Source organism: Symphodus melops (assembly GCF_947650265.1).
Source record: "Symphodus melops genome assembly, chromosome: 2".
Classification (NCBI taxonomy): domain Eukaryota; kingdom Metazoa; phylum Chordata; class Actinopteri; order Labriformes; family Labridae; genus Symphodus; species Symphodus melops.
This window is the reverse complement of record NC_136692.1, coordinates 23,313,759-23,338,900: the sequence shown is the minus strand read 5'-3', so window position 1 is coordinate 23,338,900 and position 25,142 is coordinate 23,313,759. Positions and strand designations below refer to the sequence as shown.

The window sequence follows — 25,142 nt, the reverse complement described above, 5'->3', positions numbered from 1 at the left end:
TCTGGGTGTCTCTGGCAGAAAAAGTGTCCCCTTTTGAGAGCTGCATAGCTGGGTAGAGTGGAGGAGAGGTCCCCCTCCTGGTTCTGGGTGTCTCTGCTGGAGACAGAGTGCCCACTTTTGAGAGCTCCAGAGCTGGGCAGAGTGGAAGAGAGCTCTCCCTCCTGGTGCTCCAGGTCAAAGGTCACTCTGCACCTCCCTGTGAGGCCTCCAGAGCTGGGTAGAGTGGAGGATAGGTCCCCCCTCCTGGTTCTGGGTGTCTGTGGCAGAGAAAGTGTCCCCTTATGAGAGCTCCAGAGCTGGGAAGAGTGGAGGAGAGGTCCCCCTCCTGGTGCTCCAGGTCAAAGGTCACTCTGCACCTCCCTGTGAGGCCTCCAGAGCTGGGTAGAGTGGAGGAGAGGTCCCCCTCCTGGTTCTGGGTCTCTCTGGCAGAGAAAGTGTCCCCTTATGAGAGCTCCAGAGCTGGGTAGAGAGGAGGAGAGCTCTCCCTTCTGGTTCTGGGTGTCTGTGGCAGAGAAAGTGTCCACTTATGAGGCCTCCAGAGCTGGGCAGAGTGGAGGCAAAGTGTGGCTCCTGGTTCTGGGTGTCTCTGGCAGAAAAAGTGTCCCCTTTTGAGAGCTGCATAGCTGGGTAGAGTGGAGGAGAGGTCCCCCTCCTGGTTCTGGGTGTCTCTGGCAGAGAAAGTGTCCCCTTTTGAGAGCTCCAGAGTTGGGCAGAGTGGAGGAGAGCTTGACCTCCTGGTGCTCCAGGTCAGAGGTCACTCTGCACCTCCCTGTAGGCCTCCAGAGCTGGGTAGAGTGGAGGAGAGGTCTCCCTCCTGGCTCTGGGTCTCTGCTGGAGACAGAGTGCCCCCTCACAAGAGCTCAAATCCTGGCTAAAATAAAACACAAGTCGGCCTCTTGCTTCTGGGTGTGTGTGAGATCACATCATCACCAGCTCCGCTGAAAAGAGCCACATCTGGTGGCTTGTGGTGGGGGTATAAAATAAAACAATATAGTCCGCCCCAAGGCTCTCTGGCTAAAATAAAGGCTGTGGCAGGCTCCTGGGGGCAGTAGGAAATAAAATAAAGAGTCCGCCTGGAGAAGCTGCATACCTGGGTCAAACTAAAGAAGGGCAATGCCTTCATCTGCTGGACGTTTGGCGGGATCACGCCTCCCCTGAAAAGAGCCTCATCTCTGGCTAAAATAAAGGCTCTGGCAGGCTGGTGGTGGGGGTAAAAAATAAAACAATATAGTCTGCCTCAAGGGGGTCCATCTCTGGCTAAAATAAAGGCTGTGGCAGGCTCCTGGGGGCGGTAGAAAATAAAATAAAGAGTCCGCCTGGAGAAGCGCCATATCTGGGTCAAACTAAAGAAGGGCAATGTCTCCATCTGCTCGACGTTTGGTGGGATTACGCCTCCCCTGAAAAGAGCCTCATCTCTGGCTAAAATAAAGGCTCTGGCAGGCTGGTGGTGGGGGTAAAAACATAAAACAATATAGTCTGCCTCAAGGGGGTCAGTCTCTGGCTAAAATAAAGGCTGTGGCAGGCTCCTGGGGGCGGTAGAAAATAAAATAAAGAGTCCGCCTGGAGAAGCACAATATCTGGGTCAAACTTCAGAAGGGCAATGCCTCCATCTGCTGGACGTTTGGTGGGATTACGCCTCCCCTGAAAAGAGCCTCATCTCTGGCTAAAATAAAGGCTCTGGCAGGCTGGTGGTGGGTGTAAAAAATAAAACAATATAGTCCACCTCAAGGGGGTCCATCTCTGCCTAAAATAAAGGCTGTGGCAGGCTCCTAGGGGCGGTAGAAAGTAAAATAAAAAGTCCGCCTGGAGAAGCTGCATCTCTGGGCAAAAGCAAAGGATAAATCTGTCAACTTGTGGGGGTAAAAAGCCCGCAGATCAGAGCTCCATCTCTGGGTAATGTCTGGCACAGGCCTGGCTGTTTGTGCCAGCGGTGAGTCGGGTAAAGTGCCCGCTGCGTCGGGTAAAGTGCCTGCTGCGTCGGGTAAAGTGCCTGCTGCGTCGGGTAAAGTGCCCGCTGCTGAGAGCTCCATCTCTGGGTAATGTGTGGCACAAGCCTGGCTGCTTGGGCATGTCGTGCGTCTTGGATGAACCCCTGATGCTCCGGAGGATATCAGCGGTAGTGACCGCGGCTTATGCCCGCTGCAGAGTGTGCAAAGGGCGGAAAGAGAGGAAGGCCCCCTCGTGCCATGGAGGTTGTCAGCGGTAGTGCGCACTGCCTATGCCCGCTGCAGATTGCGCAAAGGGCGGATAGAAATAGAGAGGAAGTCCCCCTCGTGCCACGGAGGTTACAAGCGGTAGTGTGCGCGGCTTTTGCCCGCCGCATTGCGCAAAGGGCGGATAGAAATAGAGAGGACGTCCCCCTGATGCCACGGAGGTTACCAGCGGTAGTGCGCGCGGCTTATGCCCGCTGCAAAGGGTGGATAGAAATAGAGAGGAAGTCCTCCTGATGCTCTGGAGGATATTAGCGGTAGTGCGCACTGCCTATGCCCGCTGCAGATTGCGCAAAGGGTGGATAGAAATAGAGAGGAAGTCCCCCTCATGCCACGGAGATTACAAGCGGTAGTGTGCGAGGCTTATGCCCGCTGCAGAGTGCGCAAAGGGCGGATAGAAATAGAGAGGAAGTCCCCCTGATGCTCTGGAGGATATCAGCGGTAGTGCGTGCAGCTTATGCCCGCTGCAGATTGCGCAAAGGGTGGATAGAAATAGAGAGGAAGTCCCCCTCGTGCCACGGAGATTACAAGCGGTAGTGTGCGCGGCTTATGCCCGCTGCAGAGTGCGCAAAGGGCGGATAGAAATAGAGAGGACGTCCCCCTGATGCCACAGAGGTTACCAGCGGTAGTGCGCGCGGCTTATGCCCGCCACAGAGTGTGCAAAGGGCGGATAGAAATAGAGAGGAAGTCCCCCTAGTGTCATGGAGGTTATCAGCGGTAGTGCGCGCAGCTTATGCCCGCTGCAAAGGGTGGATAGAAATAGAGAGGAAGTCCTCCTGATGCTCTGGAGGATATCAGCGGTAGTGCGCACTGCCTATGCCCGCTGCAGATTGCGCAAAGGGTGGATAGAAATAGAGAGGAAGTCCCCCTCGTGCCACGGAGATTACAAGCGGTAGTGTGCGCGGTTTATGCCCGCTGCAGAGTGCGCAAAGGGCGGATAGAAATAGAGAGGAAGTCCCCCTGATGCTCTGGAGGATATCAGCTGTAGTGCGTGCAGCTTATGCCCGCTGCAGATTGCGCAAAGGGTGGATAGAAATAGAGAGGAAGTCCCCCTCGTGCCACAGAGATTACAAGCGGTAGTGTGCGCGGTTTATGCCCGCTGCAGAGTGCGCAAAGGGCGGATAGAAATAGAGAGGAAGTCCCCCTGATGCTCTGGAGGATATCAGCGGTAGTGCGTGCAGCTTATGCCCGTTCCAGAGTGCTTCAAGGGCGGGTTAAAAATCAGGTGGAGGTTCCCTGATGTCACGGAGGTTGCTAGCGGGAGTGTGGGCTTCTTATGCCCACTTCAGGGTGCTCAAAAAGCAGATTACAATCATGTGGAGGTGCTCTGAAGTCACAGAGGTTGTTAGCGGGAGTGTGGGCTGCTTATGCCCGCTTCAGGGTGCTCAAAAAGTGGATTAAAATCATGTGGAGGTCCCCTGAAGTCACAGAGGGTGATAGGGGGAGTGTGCCCGCTGCAGAGTGCTCAAAAAGCGGATTAAAATCATGTGGAGGTCCCCTGAAATCATGGAGGTTGATGGGGAGAGTGTGCCCGCTGCAGAGTGCTCAAAAAGCGAATAAAAATCATGTGGAGTTTCGCTGAAACCACGGTGGTTGATGGGGAGAGTATGCCCGCTGCAGGGGCCTAATGGCTGGGCAGAGAGGAGGCAGAGTGTGCCTGTGATGACTGAGTTGATCCAGGACTTTGCCCAAACTTTTTGGTATAGTTCATAATTAAATGCTCTAGATAAAATAAGTATGATCCATGTCTTAATTTTTCAATAAAATTCTCCAGTAAACCCATTACTTTCTGGGGTGTTATCAAATTTTAAATTCTGAATAACTTTTGATATTTTTTAGTAGATATTGGCTAAGTGAGACTTTTATTCTGTGCATCGTACACTTGCGACAGGTTTAGCTTTTCCAGATATTCCCTAATGCTCAGGAGTTGCCTCATTTTCTGCGCTGTACAGATTGTGGTAATACTCTGCAAACGTATTTCTTTATTCCTCTATTCCTCGTTGAGTGTTTTGTTCTTACTATTCCTAATATTTACAACTGTGGCTCTCGATTGTTGTTTTTTCAGTCGATTTGAGAGAAATCTTAATAATTTTGTTCCCCCGTCATAGTATTTTTGTTTTCCCATCCTGTCGTTTAGTAATATATTCAGTTCATGTATAGCTTCTTTGAGCTTTCTCAGAATCTTTCTTTCCCCTTTAAGTTCATGGGTTTTTTTTAAGTTTATTTATTTCTCCTTCTAAGTAATTTGTTTGTTTCAATCTTTCCTTTTTTTTCTTGAGAAACAGATGATTTCTTCTTTTATTACGGTTTTCAATCCTTCCCAGAGAATCACTGGGTTTCTCTCATTAGTATCATTAACCGGATATTCCTTTATAGCAAAGTTTACTTTTGATTGAAAATATTCCATTTGTAATAATGAGTTAGTAAACCTCAGTAATGTTTGCTTCTTTTCTTCATCCAAACACAGCTTTAATGACATTGGTGCATGGTCTGAAAGGGTAATCTCATATATTTCACATTCATTAATTCTTAATAAGGTATCTTTAAAGTTTAAACATAAAGAAATAGTCTAATCTTGAATATTTGCTGTGTGATTTGGAGTAGTAAGTGTATTATTTTACTTTACGGTTTAAGATTCTCCACACATCAATTATACCTGCCTCCTTCATGGTCCTTCTTAGTACTTTTGCAGATGATTCAGAATAGTGTTTTTTGGAAGAAAAAAAAAAAGGAAAGGAAAACAAAATATCCTATGATAACTTTCAAACTTCCAAGTGTGACAAACTAAATGTTTGCCAAGGTGATTTCCTATTAAAGAGAAAACTAGGGCTAAAAAAATTGCCTAATATCCCCTTGTATGGCCGAGGAAATTTTTCAAGAAATAGTTTGGAAAAGGAATATACCTAAAGGAATATAGTGGTCTTCCAGAAACGTTGCGCAACTGTTATCCCACAAAAGAGGACGTGGCATAAAAATGTAGTCATCCAGATTAGTGGTAGGTGACATGGAAAAATATGTCATGATTTTTTTTTTACTGATCTTTCAGAAAATGCTGCATGTTACCAATAATTTTAACTTATTTCCCTGTATAAGGCACAAATACTGTGCTTATATGTTTAATCTATTTAAACTAGTGTTTTTTGAGGGGGCCGGACATTCCCCCAAAACATTTTTAACACCAGAAATATGTTTTAGTGGAGCAGATAAGTGCAATAATCTTTCAATTTATGATAAAGCGTAATAATTGGAATTAGCAGTCTCCATGGGACATTTGACAAGAAAATTGTCCGAGACATTTGAAATTTCGAGATGGCGGCCATTTTCCAAGATGGCTGCTACCTTAATGGAGGAATCAAGTGATACATTATTTTATTTGGTGATACAAGCAAGAACATTTGCATAAGCAGTCTCCATGGGTCACTTGACAATAAGCCACCTACAGGTACTTGATATTTCATTATGGCGGCCATTTTTCAAGATGACTGCTGCCTGCTATGTACATCTTTAAATGACACATTTTCTCATTGAAATGTATTGGGTTCCTCAAAAGGCTTTGTCAAGAGAGGTTTGACTGTGTTTTGTCTGACGTCTCACCCACAACCTATTCAGTTTGGTAAAACCTATCAGGAGTTTCCTCCCACTGGCAAAGCTCCCAAGGTTTACTAAGGTACACAAGCTCTCTTACCACAACAAGGTAACCGTCACAAAGGGAGAGTTTTTTCCCCATTTTCTTTTTAACTAACAGCCATTCAATTTGTCAAATGAATACTAAGGGGGTGGGAAAACAAAAAAATGAGATTGATAAATTAGCAAAGTTGTGGTGCTTAAGATAACAATAGCTTAAAATAATAATTGAACAATGACTAATACTGAATGACAATAAGTACAGGTCCAGAGACACAAGCTGGCTGACACGGCCACGGAACCATGAGAAACAAAAAAGTATCTTAAACAATACAAAGGAATGAACTGGTGAGGGCGAAGCTGAGCCCGAGGCAGTAGAACAGGGAATTACTCTGGCAAAAGAAACATGCACATAGGTTCTAATAAGGGCAACTACATAGGCATGTGCAACTGAGTCCATATCTGAAGCACTTACACCTTCCAGTACATGCCTTGGTGCAACTACATTTGGTCAACTCCCAACAACTCTCTGCAATAGGTAGAAGTGGAGTCCAGAAGACTTTCCACTCCTCATCTTGTTTCACCCATCCCCAGTCAGATGGGCTTGGCATTTGTGGATGTCGCTTCAATGCCTGCCCCTACACAAATCCAGCCTCATAAGGACGTTTTGCATGCTTTCTTGAGTGCTGCTTGAGTTGGTGGGATCAAGTTAAATTGTCTTTGCTTTCTGGCAAAGAGATCAAGCCTCTTTCACAGTTGTGACATCACTGGACCTGTGATACATGAGCACAGCAAATCTCTCCAAGGCTTGCAGGTCACTGTCCTCCACTGCAGAGGGACGTGAGCTGAGTCTTGCAAATGTGTTTGAGACCTCATCACACACGTCCCATGTTTTCCAGGCAGACTTCTTTGATTTTCCATTGAAGGATGACACAATGTCACAACCTGACGGCATGGAAGACACTGGCCAAGGTGGTGGAGTAGCAGCTATTTTTAATTCTGGTATTGTAATTAATCCCCGACCAAAGCTGAATTATAACTCTTTTTGAAATCTTGCACTCAGTCTTTCACATCCAGTTTCTAGAACTTTTCTGTTAGTTCTAGTTGTTGCAGTTTACCACCCTCCTGGCCCATATTCAAAATTTCTATCTGAATTTGCAGAATTTCTATCAAACATAGTCCTTAGCAGTGATAGAATAATTGTTGTACGTGATTTCAATATCCATGTGGATGTAATTAATGACAGTCTTAGCACAGCTTTCATGTCACTATTAGACTATATTGACTTCACCCAGGGTGTAAACAAACCTATTCATCGATTTAACCACACCCTGGATCTTGTTTTAGCTTATGTAATAACTTGTTGGTTGTTCTGGAAAATTCTCTGATATCAGACCATTTCCTAGTAACCTTTGACTTCTTCTTACCAGCCTTAACTCCTTAATAAAAAAGTGCTCTCTAGAAGTTTATTTGATAGCGCTGTAGCTAAATTTAAGGAAGCTATTTCAGCTGCTTTTGATTCTGTACCATGCCCTTTCCCAGGTGAAAACTCTTATAATCACTTTAGTCCTCTCAGCTGGATCAGTTTGTATATAGTGAATTCACTGAGAGTTACTCTGGATTCAATCACCCCCCTTTAAACAGAAAGCAATCAAACGACGGAGACTAACTCCTTGGAACAACTCAGAAACCCGTATTCTAAAACTAACGTCACGTAAATTCGAAAGAATGTGGCGCTCCACCAAAATGATAGAATCTCATTTAATTTGGCAAGATAGTCATAATAGATACTGTATATGAAAGCTGTACGACAGGCCTGCACTGCCTATTACTCGTCTCTTAGTGAAGAAAATAAAAACAATCCCAGATACCTCTTCAGCACTGTAGCCAGGCTGACAGAGAGTCAGAGCTCCATTGAACCATCTATTCCTTTAGCCCTTAGCAGTAATGATTTCATGAGCTTTTTAAATGATAAAATTCTAAACATTAGAGACAAAATTAGCAACCTACTACCTTTACTCAGTGCAGATTCCTCCTATATTTTGGATACAGCAGAAACAGTTCCAAATTCTGATACTAACCTCGACTGTTTCTCTCCGATTAACCTTCCAGAACGAAATTTGATTATTTCTGCGTCTAAACTGTCAACCTGTCTTTTAGATCCAATCCAAACAAGCTGTTTAAGGAAGTCTTTCCCTTAGTTAGCAGCTCCATACTAGATATGATCACTATATTTTAGTGGCTGGTTATGTACCCCAGTCATTTAAAGTACTTTCTCCACGACAACAGCTTGTTTGAGGAGTTTCAGTCGGGATTTAGAGTGTACCATAGCACTGAGACTGCACTAGTTAGAGTAACAAATGATCTTATGTTAGCCTCAGACAAGGGACTTCTATCTGTGCTTGTCCTATTAGATCTTAGTGCTGCTTTTGACACGATTGACTATCAGATCCCGTTACAGAGTTGGTTTGAATCCTATTTATCAGACAGATCTCAGTTTGTACATGTTCATGATGAGTCCTCTATGTACACCAAAGTTAGCCATGGAGTGCCTCAAGGATCAGTGCTTGGACCAATTCTCTTTACTTTATATATGCTTCCTCGAGATAGTATTATGAGAAAACCCTCCATAAACGTTCATTGCTATGCAGACGATACTCGGCGATACATATCAATGAAGCCAGAAGACACCAACCAGCTACGTAAACTGGAAGCCTGCCTTAAGGACATTAGGACCTGGATGACCAGAAACTTCATGCTCGGACAAGACTGAAGTTATTGTGATTGGACCTAAGAGAGACTTTTTCTGATGATATAACGGCCCCTAGTGTGGCCTCCAGTAACACTGTTAAGAATTTAGGAGTTCTCTTTGATCAGGATGTCTTTTGATTCCCACATGAAACAAATTTCAAGGACAGCTTATTTTCACCTTCATAATATCTCTAAGATCAGGCAGATCTTGTCACAAAATGATGCTGGAAAACTCGTTCATGGATTCATGATTCATGGAGATATGGATCGTTAAGGTGGTGGCCATTTTCCAAGATGACTGCCATCTTGAAATTTCACATTATTTTGGACAATTTTCTTGTCAAGTGACCCATGGAGACTGCTCATGCCAATTTTCATGCTTGTATCATAAATCAAAAGCTTATTGAACTTATTTGCTCCACTACTAGTCGTCTGTTGTGTATTGCTTCATTTTATAATATATTGTAAGGGGCAAGATGAAAGTGACTTCCCCTGTCCCACACAGTTCAAAAGGACGCTTCTTTCCAGCAAATCATTATTTAAGACAATGAATACATTAATTGGTAAGACAAAGGTATTTTTGCACCGCATTCACTGGTATAGAAATGTTAAGGATTAAGGGTCAATATTGAAATTGTAATCAGAATACATTCACTCATAGCAATGTGTGTATTACTAGTCCAAGTTTGAACATGTTTTTATTTAAGCTTTCTTAAATATTCATTTGAAATATATTTTGGCAGTGAGTTTGTGTATGACTAACAGATGTGGCTTTAAAAACTGACCCTGTGTAAATTGTAGGGGGTTAACGGTACACATACTCAGACCGAATCGTTTAGGTACAGGGCCTTTGGTCCGGTCCGCACGCAGACCGATTCAAGTACACACGGAACAAAAATGCTTCAAATCTGTGTTCCTACACGGACCGCAAAGCGGAAGCACACAACAAACGGCATGAGGAATGGCAGCTGCAACAAGTCAGCAGCTAAAGCTAGAGGACCCCCCACTATCTTTTAGGTCTCCTGTGTGGGAACATTTTGGTTTCCTATTTAAGAACAATGGTGGACAAAGGCAAGTTGACAAGACACGAGCAGTGTACCGACACTGTTCAACGGCCATCAGCTACACTGCTGGCAACAATTCTAATTTATTGAAGCGCCTGATAGGGCACCACGTAAACATTAACATAGGACATAGGATACATAACAAAGGAGATAACGGGGCAAAATCAACTCGCTTTAGCATTTAAAATAATAATTTCCAAATAAATCTTGGCAGGCCAAAGCTATTATAACTGCCGTTGGCGTTTTCATTGCTGCGGATTTACGACCTTACTCGGTTCCTTCCCGGCCGTATTTCAACCGTTATAACAACTCTGTATGAGGAAGCTAAAGCTGAGGTTGTGCACGATTTATCCAAGGCTTCAAGCAGTCACACTCACTACTGATCAAATCTTGCAGAAGCGCTTAAGGAGACGGAACTTTGAGAAGCCAGGAACTTCAATACCTGTCACAACAGATAATGCAAGAAATATAGTGAATGCAGTGAGTGAAGCTGGACTGGGCCCCCAAATTGGAAGCTTTGCACATACATTCAATTTAGCATCACAGAAAGCAACAGGACTGAATCAGGTGTCAAGATTGCTTGCTAAGGTCAGAAAAGTTAAGTCAGCTCTAACATAAAAGGCCCTCAAGAAAAAAAGACAGAACCACCTTGTCTGATAAAGATGTGAAAATTGCAGAGAGGGTAATCGAGATCCTTAGGCCACTAAAAACAATCACAACACTGATGAGCACTGAAGCAACATCTTCTGTATCAATGATACTGCCCCTGAAAACAACAATGCTCAAATCAGTGGAACCCAATGAGGAGAACAGTCCAACTGTGAGAGAAGTCAAAGCTGCTATAAGAGATAACCTCGTGGACAGATACTCATCCTGTGTGGACTTCCTCTACAAATGCACAGCTCCTGACTCAAGATTCAAGGCCCTTCCTCATGTGGATGTTTCCTGTTGACAGAGTCTTTCATGGCATCATCACAGAGATTGTAACTATGGAAGAACAGGTAATTAATTTTCTTAATATATTTCATTGCATAATTTAGAACAAATGTAATTTTAAATTAAATTAGGTTTTCATTAATTTTGTTATTTTATTTTGTAGCATAATGAGAACGCTGGCAGTTCATCCCCAAGGACAGAACACCCAGAGGCATCTCACTAATCACCTACTCAGTAAGTCAATCATGACTGAATTGTTTGGTGAGCTCTTCCAGCCTCATGTAGGGCAAAAAACAATTTTGTAGTTGGGGGAGGAAGAGGTTTCCAGATTCAAGGCAGTGGACTGCATCCCACTGGATTCCAACCCACTTGTCTGGTGGAGGACTTATGAGTATTGCCAAGTTAGCAAAGCACTACCTTGCAGTTCCTGCAACCTCTGTTGCTAGCCAGAGTGTATTTTTTACAGCTGGTTTTGCCAGCAGTTACAATGAATTGGAGTTTTCATTTCTTTCTCCCGGTCCACAATGTCCACATTGTCTGGAGAAAGGAGAAAACACTTAAACAGTTAATCTTTCTGGCAAAAAAACATGCAAGTTGAATAAAGCCAAATAGGAATTGAAGCTGGAACCAAACTGTTATTGCTGCCCTTGGACTATGTGGAAAAGTTCCTTTCTCTGAAAAAGAAATTACAATATCTAAGTTTAAAAGCCTATAAGCTTGAACTGTTCATTTTGAACTTTAGACTTCATTTGTTTACAACAACAGAAAATTACCTCACTCTTTTTTCCTTCAACAAAGGGCAGCTAGCATTTTTTCCAGATCCCCAGCATGTTGGCCATACTTAATCTAAATATCAGTAAAATGTATATCCAGAATGTGGAGTTTTATGTCATTGTTTACAAGTTATGTTATTGACATTGTGAAACATGTTTTGTTTGAAAAGTAGGACATTCAAAAAAGTGCTTTGCAAAACCAAAATGTGCCAGGATTTAATATTTTTTTTATTCTAAAAAGCTTTAATTTATACCTTTTATTTATTTGAGATTCGTTTTGTTGAAGGTTGCAGAATAATATATTTTTTTACAATTTTTAATTTAAAAAGAAACATGTCAATACTGCACTGTAGAGACAAAACAATTCTAAATAAATGTTCATAAAAAAGGCATTTGTGTGCCCTTCTGTTCCAAAGCTTCAAAACTCAGGTCCGTACCGTAACGAAACGTTGGTGTACCGTTACACCCTTTGTAAATAGTGGTTTGACCAAGTTGTTTATGAAGTCAAAGATCTACAAAAGTGCAAGTGCATGTTTTTATTTTGAAGGGTAAATCTATAAGGCAAATTAAATATTTTCAATTATTATTCCAAACTGAGAAAAAAACAATCCCAGGCAAAACAATACAACAAAAACAGCAACATCAATAGACAAAAAAAACCAAAAAAAAAAACCTTTTTGTGAAGAACTGTCAAAACAGTCCTTGAGATTCCCATACACTGCAAGAGACCACGGATCGATTAGCTTGTGGTTTCTTAGTGCTTCTTTCTTTGGCTATTAGCCCCACAAGAGACACAAGTTGGTACTTTGATTCAGTGAAAACTGTAATTATTTCTTTAGAAATACCAAATACCTTTATAGAAAAGCAGTTTTTTCCATAAAGTCACCATATTAACCGCAGCCCAACTATCAACCAACTACCCCAAGTTGTCTTTAAAGGTTTTCCAGAGTTTCTAGTTTCCCTGCCATCTCATTACATAATGAGAACTTCGCAAACAAGGCCTTTTTTTCCTTTTGTTGTTTTTATCCTTTCTTATTGAAAGGTTACACTTGGCAGTGTAATTGTCTTTATTTTCTTGATCCTAAAATTCATGACCATAAAAGACCCATTGAAGACATTTCTTCTCATATCTGCTCCTCACCAACATCTGACTACCAAGAAGAGAAAAATGGGCGCTTGCAGTGGAAGGTTTGAGTGAAGGCATTGCCAAGAGTGACCACTCGACCATGGCTCCCTGAGCGGCTACGCTCAACCACCACCCGGGGCATCTGGACCAGCTGGATGGGGCTCTTCCCGTCCTTCAGTGCCTGGGTCAAGTTCAAAACCTGAAGACAGAATTCATAATGTTTACAATACAAAACCAAAGCATTTTAAAGGACTAATGAGATAGAATTGATCATTTTTATTGCTTAGTATACGTGCATTGGTTGGATTTGAGAGTAACTTTCGGGTTCACCAACCCTGATGACTTAAGCATTTATTATGAAAGTATTATATATTTGTAAAAAAAAAAAAAAAAACACAAAAACAAAAACAAAACAAACAAAAAAAAAATAAAAAAAAAAATATATATATATATATAATAAACTGAAATAGTGGGGAATTTGCTATAGGAGAAATTCATGTATAAGAAAAAAATCGACATGCATAAAAACTTCATCACAAAATCATATGGAAATTATTGTTTGATGTTTTCTATGGCAATTATTATGAAACAACACACTCAGCTTTTAGTCCTCTAAAAAACGCCGAGGTAAGGCTAGAGAATAGACTTAAAACAAAGAAATAAAATAAAAGTTAATCAAGTAGACTATGGTAAAGGATGGAAATGCATAGTGCGGCACTATGCTCGCCTAACAAAGCTCCATGAGGGCGAACACGTACAGCTTCCATTAAAAAAATTGAGCTGTTCTTATTGTTGCAGACTGAATTTAATACACTTATGACATGGAAAGCTGAAAAAAATATTTTTAAAGCCAAGCAGGTATACTATGAGCATGGACATAAAGCAGGAAGGCTCCTTGCACATCAACTTAAACAACAGTCAACTGACCAAACTATCCCAGGAATAAATACAGGCGCTGACTCGGTATCTCATAGCCCCCGAATTATTAATGACCAGTTTAAACAATATTATTCTACTCTATACCAATCTGAGGTAGATAGTAACTCGTCTGAGATCCACTCGTTTCTTGACTCGCTCGATATCCCAAAGCTTTCTCCGGATGCTCAGTCACTTCTGGAGCAGCCATTGTCGCTTGGACGGATTCCCCACAGAGTTTTACAAGGAATTCTGCTCAAAACTTGCACCCATCCTGAAATCTGTTTACGATGAATCTTTGACTAATGGAAAATTACCGCAAACGCTTACCCAGGCTACGATCTCGGTCTTACTAAAAAAAGATAAGGATCCTGTACAGTGTAGCTCATACAGGCCTATAAGCCTTCTGTGCTGTGATTATAAAATTTTAACTAAAACCCTTGCACAACGATTAGATCCTATAATTCCCACAATTATTAATGAGGACCAAACAGGCTTCATTCCCGGGCGGCAATCATTTTTTAATATGAGAAGATTATTTAATGTGTTATTTTCCCCCCACTCGACTGTACGTCCTGAAATTATTTTAAGTCTTGACGCTGAAAAGGCGTTCGATAGAATCGAATGGACCTATCTTTTCGCAACCTTAGAAAAATTTGGAATGGGGCCCACTTTTTGTAGGTGGATCAAAGTCCTGTATTCAACACCTATGGCTGCAGTTAGGACAAATGGCCTGATCTCAGAATACTTTTCACTCCACAGAGGTACAAGACAGGGTTGCTGTCTGTCGCCCTTCCTGTTTGACATCGCAATTGAGCCACTGGCAATTGCTATTAGATCTGATTGCAGAATCAAGAGTATATCCAGGGGTGAAACAGACCACAAAATCCTGCTTTATGCTGATGACCTACTTTTACAAATATCCGATCCAAATGAGAGCATGCCCCACCTTCTCCACTGGCTGCGAAAATTCAGTAGCATATCTGGGTATAAAGTTAATTTATCAAAATCTTTACTATTTCCACTGAATAATCTGGCTAAACAAATCACTTATGAAAATTTCCCCTTTAAAATTGAAAATGACAAATTTACTTACCTAGGAATAGAGATAGCAGGTTCAATTAAGGCTATATTTCAACATAACTATCGGTCTATTTTAGATCGTACCAAAACAGACCTGGATAGGTGGTCGAAACTCCTACTCTCACTGGCAGGATGGATAAATGCAGTGAAGATGACTGTAATGCCCAGGTTTCTTTACTTATTTCAAATGATCCCCATTTTTCTTCCCAAATCCTATTTTGCTCAGCTGGACCGCTTTATCTCTTCGTTCATATGGAACAAAAAGAAGAAGGCCAGTCTGGAGAGAGTTAGATCTGATGGTGGTTTGGGTTTACCTAATTTTTTATTTTACTATTGGGCAGCTAATATTGTCAAGCTGACATACTGGATTACCACGTTCGCAGATAGGGAGGGTCCGGTCTGGGCTGAGATGGAGCTGAGAGCTACACCCCCAGTTTCCCCTATTTCAATCTTAACAGCCCCTCTCCCACTGACCATTAAAACACCTTATCGGAACTCTAATTTAGTGGTCCAAAACTCTATTAAGATCTGGGGTCAGTTCAGAAAACATTTTAACTTGACAAATATATGTAGCTTCTCTCCGATAATGTCTAATCATCTTTTTGCACCATCCCAAATAGACCAGGCGTTTGCTGTTTGGCACAGAAGCGGTTTGGTCTACTTTCAAGATCTCTTTACTGATGATGGCTTTGCATCATTTAATTTCCTACGTGAAGACCATAATCTGCCAAAGTCTCATTACTTCAGGCATCTTCAGGTCCAGAGTTTTGCCTCTAAGTTTTTCCCAGGGTACCCATCTCCACCCTCCAAAGATCTACTGCATCTAGTCCTTAATGTAAACCCACTCAATAAAAGAGCAGTATCGAAAATTTATGCATTAATTCTGGATAGCAGCCCTCATACGTGGGATAAAATCAAGGCAGCGTGGGAGGGGGACATTGGAGATATAGTACCAGATGACGTTTGGGAAAACACCATACAGCGTATACACACTTCTTCTTTCTGTATTAGACATGGTCTGATCCAGTTTAAGGTTGTCCACAGGTTGCATTACTCTAATGACAGACTGTCAAAACTTTATTCCAATGTCACACCGAACTGTCCTAGATGTCAATATTCCCCTGTTTCTTTGGGGCACATGTTTTGGTCATGTCCCTCTCTGTGTAGTTTCTGGACCTCAGTCTTCCAATTGCTCTCAGCCATATCTGGCAAAACATTGCAACCTGACCCTTTGATAGCCATCTTCGGTGTAGCTAGGGATGAGCTAAAACTATCTCGCCTCCACAAAAATGCAATTGCCTTTGCATCGTTGCATGCCCGTCGTCTGATACTACTGAACTGGAAGGGGAAGAACCCTCCTGCCTTTGTTCATTGGATTAGAGAAGTAATGTTGGGACTGGCCCTGGAAAAAATTAGGTATGCAATACAAGGATTTAAGGATAGATATGAAAGAGCCTGGTCACAGTTCATAATGTATGTCAAGAGTCTGCCTTTTGCCTGATTCCCTGTTTGCTTATTGATTCATTTTTATTTTTCTCCCTCACTATGACTGCATTCCTATTGCTCTCAATACCAACATGCTGACTGTTGGAAATTCTATTATTTTCAGTGTCAGGGGCCTGGAAATGTTGGTGTTATGCCCATTATATTTAGTTTGAGTCTTTGTATATATTTTGAGTCTTCTGTTGTGTATTTATTTAATTTTTATTGTTTGTTTGTTTTTTTTAGTTTTCGTTTAGGTGTGTGTGTTTCCCTTCTTTTGATGTATTGTTTGCCTGTCGGCAATGTGAGTGTTTAAGTGGACGTGTCTGTGGGGATGCCACCTGGAGTGGGAGGGGGGAGGGGGGCACAGCTTTTGTAAGAAATATTTAACAAATGTCGTTGTTCTGTTCATTTTGTTTTGGAAAAATTATAAATAAAGTTGTTAAAAAAAAAAAAAAAAAAAATTGAGCTGTTTTACTTGGGTAAAAGACAAAAGTAAATGCATATTGTGTCACCAAACATCAGCACAGTCAAAATTAGAAAATCAGAGAAAGCAATATCACCCTAAATTCAAAGGACAGCTTCCAGAATCGGCATCCTAACTCTAGAAAAACTAGTGGCTATTACTACTGTAGAGGCCCTGGCAATGGACAGGGAAGCAGGCAGGGAGGTTAATGAAACGGATTCACTCAATTAGAGCAAAAACATTTTGGCACAGCTAATTCAGTATATTATTGAATGAGCTTAATACCACATACAGTACAAAGTCCAAATAAATACATGATACTTAATGCCTCATAAAATGCTTTCTATCCATTGAGTGAATAGCTTTAATGAGATGGATGTGGGCAATACTACAGATACTGTGAGGGACCATACAGGTCCTTCTAAAAAAATTAGCATATTGTGATAAAGTTCATTCTTTTCCATAATGTAATGATAAAAATTAAACTTTCAAATATTTTAGATTCATTGCACACCAACTGAAATATTTCAGGTCTTTTGTTTTAATACTGATGATTTTGGCATACAGCTCATGAAAACCCAAAATTCCTATCTCAAAAAATTAGCATATCATGAAAAGGTTCTCAAAACAAGCTATTAACCTAATCATCTGAATCAACGAATTAACTCGAAACACCTGCAAAAAATTCCTGAGGCTTTTAAAAACTCCCAGCCTGGTTCATTACTCAAAACTGCAATCATGGGTAAGACTGCCGACCTGACTGCTGTCCAGAAGGCCATCATTGACACCCTCAAGCAAGAGGGTAAGACACAGAAAGAAATTTCTGAACAAATAGGTTGTTCCCAGAGTGCTGTATCAAGACACCTCAGTGGGAAGTCTGTGGGAAGGAAAAAGTGTGGCAGAAAACGCTGCACGACGAGAAGAGGTGACCGGACCCTGAGGAAGATTGTGGAGAAGGGCCGATTCCAGACCTTGGGGGACCTGCGGAAGCAGTGGACTGAGTCTGGAGTAGAAACATCCAGAGCCACCGTGCACAGGCGTGTGCAGGAAATGAAGCAGTCATTTCTGCAAAAGGATTCCCGACCAAGTATTGAGTGCATAACTGAACATAATTATTTGAAGGTTGACTTTTTTTTTTGTATTAAAAACACTTTTCTTTTATTGGTCGGATGAAATATGCTAATTTTTTGAGATTTTTAGTTTTTCTTGACTTTTTTGCCAAAATCATCAATATTAAAACAATATAAGGCTTGAACTACTTCAGTTGTGTGTAATGAATCTAAAATATATGAAAGTCTAATGTTTATCAGTACATTACAGAAAATAATGAACTTTATCACAATATGCACATTTTTTGAGAAGGACCTGTATTTATATATATATATATATATATATATATATATTTCCCCAGAAAGAAATACTGTGTTCCCTAATAACTGGGAGTAAAGTTCTACATAAAACTGAGCAAAAGTTACTCAATAGGAAGATGAGAGAAACCAGTAGGAAGCACAAGGAAACCGTAGAATAAAACGTTATATATCTCCAGGAAACTGTGAGACACTGAAGAAAATCACATACAGTTTATTGTCAATGATGGAAACAGTATATGATGTTACAAAAATTGCCAAAATACTTGATCAATACGGATTTACTTAAAAATTGGCTGCTTATATTCACCACTGTCATGACACAAATAAAAAAAGTTTTAATTTTCTTTAGAATCACTGATTTACAGACATTGTAGTTAAACAATTCCCTAAATGATTCCTTTTTTTGTACATGAAAGAAAATTAAAAAAAAAGAATTGTTGGAAAATAAAATAAAGGGTGTGAGTTTAGGGGAGATAAAGGATTTTCCTTTTCCCCAGAGTTCCTGAAATTTGTTTTTCCTGAAACCTGAAAAAAAAGTGATCTGTTCCATTACATAGTCTTCCATTGATATAATGGCTGAAGCATTTCTTTGTTTTTGCCGTCAGCAATGCTAAGCAATTCTAATACAGATGAAGGATTTCCATTTTTCCCCAACTCAACCCAACTACCGGTCAGTGTACGGTCCTTTCTAAAGCTCAGTTTCCACCGAGCAGTCCGCTTCGGCACACATTTTGCAGCGTTTCCATAGACTAGATTCCCAAATAAGCAACCTGTACCGTCCTACTTTTAAGGACGCTTCCATTGGGGTGCCAAGAATATCGAATAAAAGAATCTTGGCGTGTGACAACAGTAAACACAACCACATCGTGTTTAAATACCCAGCCGATTGTTTACGTGTGTTTGTTTCTCCAAGCGGCACACAGCCTTCACTGAAATGAAGCTTGATTGTGTTTTGTAATAAAGAGTCACATGTCAGAGACAGAGTAGATGAACTGCTGGATGTCTTCCATCGTGGATTTTTTTAGTGTCACATTTTCTCCTTCGTTGAATTTATTAGTTCGTGGTTAGCTGTTAGTTGCAATCATGTGACTATATTGCATAGCTCACGTGGCTATCAGCATCCGGCTTACACGCCGCCTACCAAATAAGGCACGGGTGGCTGTGGAAACACAAACGGGATCAATGTTTACCGAACCAAACCGTACCGGACTGCTGTGTGGAAACGGGGCTTAAGACGATGCAGTGGCCGAGATCCCGGCAGTGACATAGTTGATGACATAGGCGGACTTGTAACGCCCCTATGCATCACTTGTGAAAACATGTTGCAACCACTGATCTAACCCCAAGAAAGAGCCGTGATTATAGAAGTTAAAGTTTTTACTGCATTTGAAAAGAGCTGCAAGCAATACTGGATTTGTCAGTCTAGCGGGGCTCAGCCTTTCCCTCTCTCTGTGAGAAGTGTTCTACTGTATCAACACCTTCATAAAAGTAATCCTAAATGTATATTTTGCCTCTACATTGGAGATGGCTTTCCCTTCTTCCCAGTGCCCCTCCGTTACAGTGGATGAGTAAACACATGAATCAAACCAGCAGGACTGTTTCATTTTTTCTGTGAGGTAAGAATGAAATTTATGTTCGATTAGAAGGTTTTTAACACATTTCTGCATTTGGACTTTTTGAACATTCATGGGATATTTCTAAGATGTGAAACAGACGAGCAGGAAGAAATCCATATTTAGAATTAGATTAAATTCCTGTTTACAATTAAACTGCAGTTTAATTCCAGACTGGAATGGCCACCTGCTTAAAATGTATGCTAAAGCTTTCCAGCACCTTTCCTTCAGGTGATCAGCTTGTACTTAGTATAGGCTTTGGAAAATAATTGCGGCTTCTATATTACTGCAGTGAGGTCTAAGTTGCCAATTCAAGGTTCAAGGTTCAAGGTTCTTTATTTGTCAATTCCAAAATATGTCAGACATACAGTGAAATCGAAATTACGTTTCCCCCTCCCCACGGTGCAATGTAGATAAAAAGGGTACGGTAAATAAAATAAAACAAGGTAAAAAAGATAAATAATATTTACATTAATAAACCTAAATGTGCAAAGTACAAAGTTAAATAAAATGGAGTATAAAACAAGATTATAAGAAAAGTGAAACTTGTGCATGCGTGCAATGTGCAATAAGTGACCAGGGTTCTGTTTCAATGTTCAAACAGGAGGAGGTTCCAATGTTCAGTGTTCATGGGGGCAGAGGGGAGGGAAGGGAGGGAAGAGAGTTCAGCTTCCTGACAGCTTGGTGGAAGAAGCTGTTTCTCAGTCTGGTAGAGCCGGCCCGCAGGCTGCGGTACCGTCTCCCTGATGGCAGGAGGCTGAAGAGGCTGTGTGAGGGGTGGGTGGGGTCACTCACAATGTGGGTTGCTTTGCGGGTGAGGCGGGTGCCGTAGAGGTCCAGAAGAGAGGGGAGCGGGACGCCGATGATCCGTTCAGCCACCTTCACTGTGCGCTGCAGGGTCTTGTGGTTGGCAGCAGTGCAGCTCCCCAGCCACACAGTGATGCAGCTGGTCAGGATGCTCTCGATGGTGCCTCTGTAGAAGGAGCACATGATGGGTGGGGGTGCTTGTGCTCGCTTCAGCTTACGGAGGAAGTAGAGGCGCTGCTGGGACTTCTTGGCGAGTGATGTGGTGTTGGCTGTCCAGGAGAGATCCTCACTGATGTGGACCCCCAGGAACTTGGTGCTGCTCACTCTCTCCACAGCAGCACCGTCGATGGTCAGGGGGAGTTTGGGAGTGGGGGCCCTCCGGAAGTCGACAACAACCTCCTTGGTCTTGTCGATATTCACGGAAGAGGTTGTTGTCTTTGCACCACGTGGCCAGTTGGGCCCACCTCCATCCTGTAGTGTGTCTCATCGTTGTTGGAGATGAGACCGACCACTGTTGTGTCGTCCGCAAACTTCACAATGTGGTTGCTGCTGAAGGATGGAGTGCAGTCGTGGGTCAGCAGCGTGAAGAGCAGGGGGCTGAGCACACAGCCTTGAGGGGCCCCAGTGCTCAGGATGGTGGTTTTTGATGCGTTGCGTTGCCGTCCAGCAGCCAGTTGCACAGGGAAGTGCTGAGCCCCAGCTGGTCCAGTTTGCCGATCAGCTGCTGAGGGATGATGTTGTTGAATGCTGAACTGAAGTCTATGAACAGCATTCTGACGTATGAGTTTTTGGAGTCCAGGTGGGTGAGGGCTGGGTGAAGAGCAGAGCAGAGCAGATTGCATCCTCGGTTGATCTGTTGCCCCGGTATGCAAACTGGTAGGGGTCTAGGGTGGAGGGAAGGGAGGATTTGAAGTGGGCCATGACTAATCTTTCAAAGCACTTCATGATGATTGGGGTCAGTGCAACGGGTCTATAGTCATTTAAAGTGGATGGTTATGGCTTCTTTGGAATGGGTTTGATGGTGGTCGTTTTGAAGCATGTTGGAACAACAGTCTGCCTAAGAGAAGTGTTGAAAATGTTTGTGAAGACACCTTTGAGCTCCTCTGCACAGTCCTTCAGCACACGGCCAGGGATGTTGTCTGGACCTGCAGCCTTGCGAGTGTTGATGTTGGAGAAGGTTCTCTTCACGCTGGCTGCAGTCAAGCACAGGGTCTGGTCGTGGGGAGGAGGGGTGGTCTTCTGTGCGGGCATGCTATTGTTTGCTTCAAACCTGGCAAAGAAGCTGTTTAGGTCGTTCAGCAGAGAGGTGTTGTTGTCACAGGTCTGTGGCTTGGGTTTGTAGTCCGTGATGGTCTGGATATCACGCCACAGGCTCTGCGTGTCTCTGCTGTCCTTGAAGTGTCTGGTTACTTTAAGTGAGTAGCTGTGTTTAGCTTTCCTGATGCCACGGGACAGGTTGGCCCTCGCTGTTCTCAGGCCGACTGCATCCCCAGCTCTGAAGGCGATGTTCCTGGCCCTCAGTAGCCCGTGTACCTCTCCTGTTAGCCATGGCTTCTGGTTAGCCCGAGTGGTGATGGTTCTGGTGGTGGTGACATCATCAATGCATTTGCCGATGTATTAGGTAACGGTGTCAGAGTACTCCTCAATGTCTGTGTGGTTGTTGTAGGTGGCGGCCTGCTTAAACATCTCCCAGTCTGTGGTTTCAAAGCAGTCCTGAAGTGCAGCAGAAGCCCCCTCTGGCCACACACATACCTGCTTCAGAACTGGTTTGGTGACTTTAACCCTGGGTCTGTAAACTGGCATTAGCATTACACTGATGTGGTCAGAGTGGCCAATCTGGGGGCGGGGTGACGCCTTGTAAGCACCTTTAACAGATGTGTAAATCATGTCTAAGGTGTTACCTTCTCTTGTGGGGAAGTTCACGTGTTGTTGGAAGTGGGGTAAAACCGTCTTGAGATTTGCATGGTTAAAATCCCCCGCGATGATGAAAAATCCGTCTGGGTAGGCTGTCTGTTGCTCACTGATGGCGTTGTAAAGTTCCCAAAGTGCATCGACTCTATCCACGTTGTTGTTAGTGGGGGGGATATACACAACGACGAGCAGGGTCGCTAGATAGAAAGGACGGCACTTTACGATCATAAACTCCGCCAGCGGTGAACAGTGTTTACATACCACAGCTGCATCCCAACACCAAGCATCCCTGATGTAGACACAGACTCCACCACCTTTCTTCTTTCCTCCTTTAATAAGGATTCTGTCCGAACGGTAGCATGTGAATTGTTCAAGCTGAACGGCGGAGTCCGGGATGCGTTCGTTCAGCCATGTCTCTGTGAATATGTACGCACAGCCTAACGTCGCGATGCGCAGCTCTCATCAGCTCTATGTGGTCCATTTTATTGTCCAAAGATCTTACATTTGCCAGTAAAAGAGTCGGAAGAGCGGTCCTGTAGAGCATTTTAGCGAGCCTCGCTTTTATGCCTCCACGTTTACCTCTCTTTTGTTTTCGCTCGCACCGTTTGCGTTTATGTCTCCTCTCCAGGGGGTAAACTGGCTCGCGAAGTAATCCCAAAGTTTGAAGCTGTTGTTTTAGGGATTCCGGTAATAAATCCACAGAAATGCCATTACTGTTTGAGTCCAGTAGAAACTTGCGGCTGTAATTGAGTTTTTCCATAGTAAGAAAAACGGGAAAAGTCAAAAGAAAGAAAGTAAGAAAAAAGTGAAAACACCGTTCTATAGGGAGAGCGAGGGGCCGCTGCGACTGCTCGTGCCGCCAGTCAGTCAAAGACTTATTCTACAGCTACTGTACATTCAAATAAATACAAGGGGGAATGCAACTGACAATGTCTTCACATTTTCACCTACTGTAAAGTATTGAGCCCCTCATTAACACCCTAGTTATTTGTACCTACAGCAATTGACCATCTTAATACGCAACACATTCTCCACAATTGTAATTATTGTTATGCACTATAGGGCATTCAATCAGAATTCAAAAGAGGCAGAGGCCTGAGAAATTGTCCTCAAGCAAAGCACGTCAAGAAGTGCCAGAATTCCATAACTATGAGAACAGCATATGCATTATAAATGTTAGAGTAGATTCCTATAACTTTAATCACTCATGATAAATGGATATTTTTGTTAGGTAAAAATATAAATTTGACTTTAGGAATTGATTTACAATGATTTTTTTGAATACAGTTCCTAGTTTGGACTTTTTAAACATTTGTTTTCCTAAGATTTGAAATAGACAAGCAGGAAGAAAGCCTTAGATTGATGTTCTGGGCGAGTCGTTTTCCATTCTTTTACCCAAGTTTACAATTAAACTGCTGTTTTCCAGGTTTCCTGATGCCCAGCCCCCAGTACATTCACATGCCGGCTGCTTCAAACATTTTGAGTAATGCTTACCCAAGATATCAGTACTGAAGTACAATAACCATGCTTCATTCTTTCGTTAGGTAAAAACGTAACTTCAATTTTGGATTTGATTAGGATTATGTTTTACATTTAAATAGTAGATTGAGTATCTTGCATTTAATTTTCGAGACCCTCAGCGAGACAAAGTGTCTGCAGATGCAGAATTGCGCTAAGAAAGACCCGAACCTTGAAAGCAAACCTGCAAACAGAATACAAGTTTCTACAAATACATCAAACATTGATGACGTTTGCCATGTGCCTTTTCATTTAAAGTTTCTCAATTTCCTTATCTGACATAATGATTGATTCTGTGATTGATTCAACAGAACATAATGCTTTCTCAATTAAATGTACTGTAACAGATGTGTAGGCTACACAAAACAGTATTTGTTATTTCAGCCATTAAAACGTGTTTGGCCTGTATTTTTAATTTACCTGCCGCCTTGACCAGTGAATCAAAAAGTGAATTTGGGACTCTGTCAGTAATATGGTGAGTGTCAGCAGCTGTAGAGCAGAGGTGGTTGGCTGTAACAAGCAGGCGTTACCACGGTAACTGCAAAGAAGCAGGTTTGTAGGGACAACCCAAGATGAGTTAAAACTTAATTAAGCAAAAGTATGATTTATTCGATTAATCGATTAATCGACAGGATATTCGATAGAATACTCGATTACAAAAATATTCGATAGCTGCAGCTCTAATGTTTAATGTGATGAAGAAAGTCATAGAATATAATTAATAAGCAGCTGGGATTCATTAATACACATCTGAGGGGGACATCCCGGGATTAGTCTATGGAAATGCCGAAAAAATGCACGCCGTAACGAGACGAACCAAGCCGGACCGCTCGGTGGAAACGAGACTTTGGTCGTATTTGCTGATAATGTAGGTGGTATTTTCTTTCCTCTTGTAGCCCTCTATACAACATTGAAACTATTTTAACCTGGACTCCCCTCTATAAGCATTTAAAAAAATTAAAAGGATTATTTTAAAACCCTTTTTGAGTCTCCATCTTCAAACTATTGTGGTGTATTTGAAGAAATCTAAATTTAGACCAATAGAGCCTTTACAATGTTTGAACATTTCTTAATGTTTCTGAAGTACACTAATACGAGAGGCCTTGTTTTCCCCCCCATTTCTTATACGCAACACCCAGTTTGTTACCTCCAGATTGGATTACTGTAATTCTCATTGTGTGTGTGGCCTCCACGTGCCTGTATGACCTCCCTACAATGTCTGGGCATGCTCCTGATGAGGTGGCAGATGTCTCCTGAGGGATCTCCTCCCAGACCTCAACTAAAGCAACCGCCAACCTCTGGACAGTCTGTGCTGCATTGTGGTGTTGGTGGGTGGAGCAACATGATGTCCCAGATGTGCTCAATTGGAATCAGGTCTGGGGAATGGGCGAGCCAGTCCATAGCATCAATGTCTTCATCTTGCAGGAACTGCTGACACACTCCAGCCACATGAGGTCTAGCATTGTCTTGCATTAGGAGGCCTAGGGCCAACT

General features: G+C 42.4%; 3 protein-coding genes across 3 annotated transcripts in view; 1 reads left to right on the top strand and 2 right to left on the bottom strand.

Annotated features, from left to right (window-relative positions):
• The window catches only part of LOC306820122 (protein Dok-7-like), a 214,591-nt gene extending 194,718 nt beyond the window's left edge, over nucleotides 1-19,873 (top strand). The window contains exon 13 of the transcript XR_013778640.1: nucleotides 19,730-19,873. The gene's annotated coding sequence lies outside the window, so the exon portion shown is untranslated. The remainder of the gene's footprint in view (nucleotides 1-19,729) is intronic.
• The window catches only part of LOC306819949 (alpha-2C adrenergic receptor-like), a gene marked incomplete at its 5' end in the record, with an annotated part of 139,580 nt that overhangs the window by 46,791 nt on the left and 67,647 nt on the right, over nucleotides 1-25,142 (bottom strand).
• The window catches only part of pi4k2b (phosphatidylinositol 4-kinase type 2 beta), a 50,348-nt gene continuing 37,085 nt past the window's right edge, over nucleotides 11,880-25,142 (bottom strand). Inside the window, exon 11 of the mRNA XM_079337836.1 lies at nucleotides 11,880-12,683. Within this exon, the coding sequence (XP_079193962.1) occupies nucleotides 12,510-12,683 (174 nt within the window). The 3' untranslated portion in view covers nucleotides 11,880-12,509. The remainder of the gene's footprint in view (nucleotides 12,684-25,142) is intronic.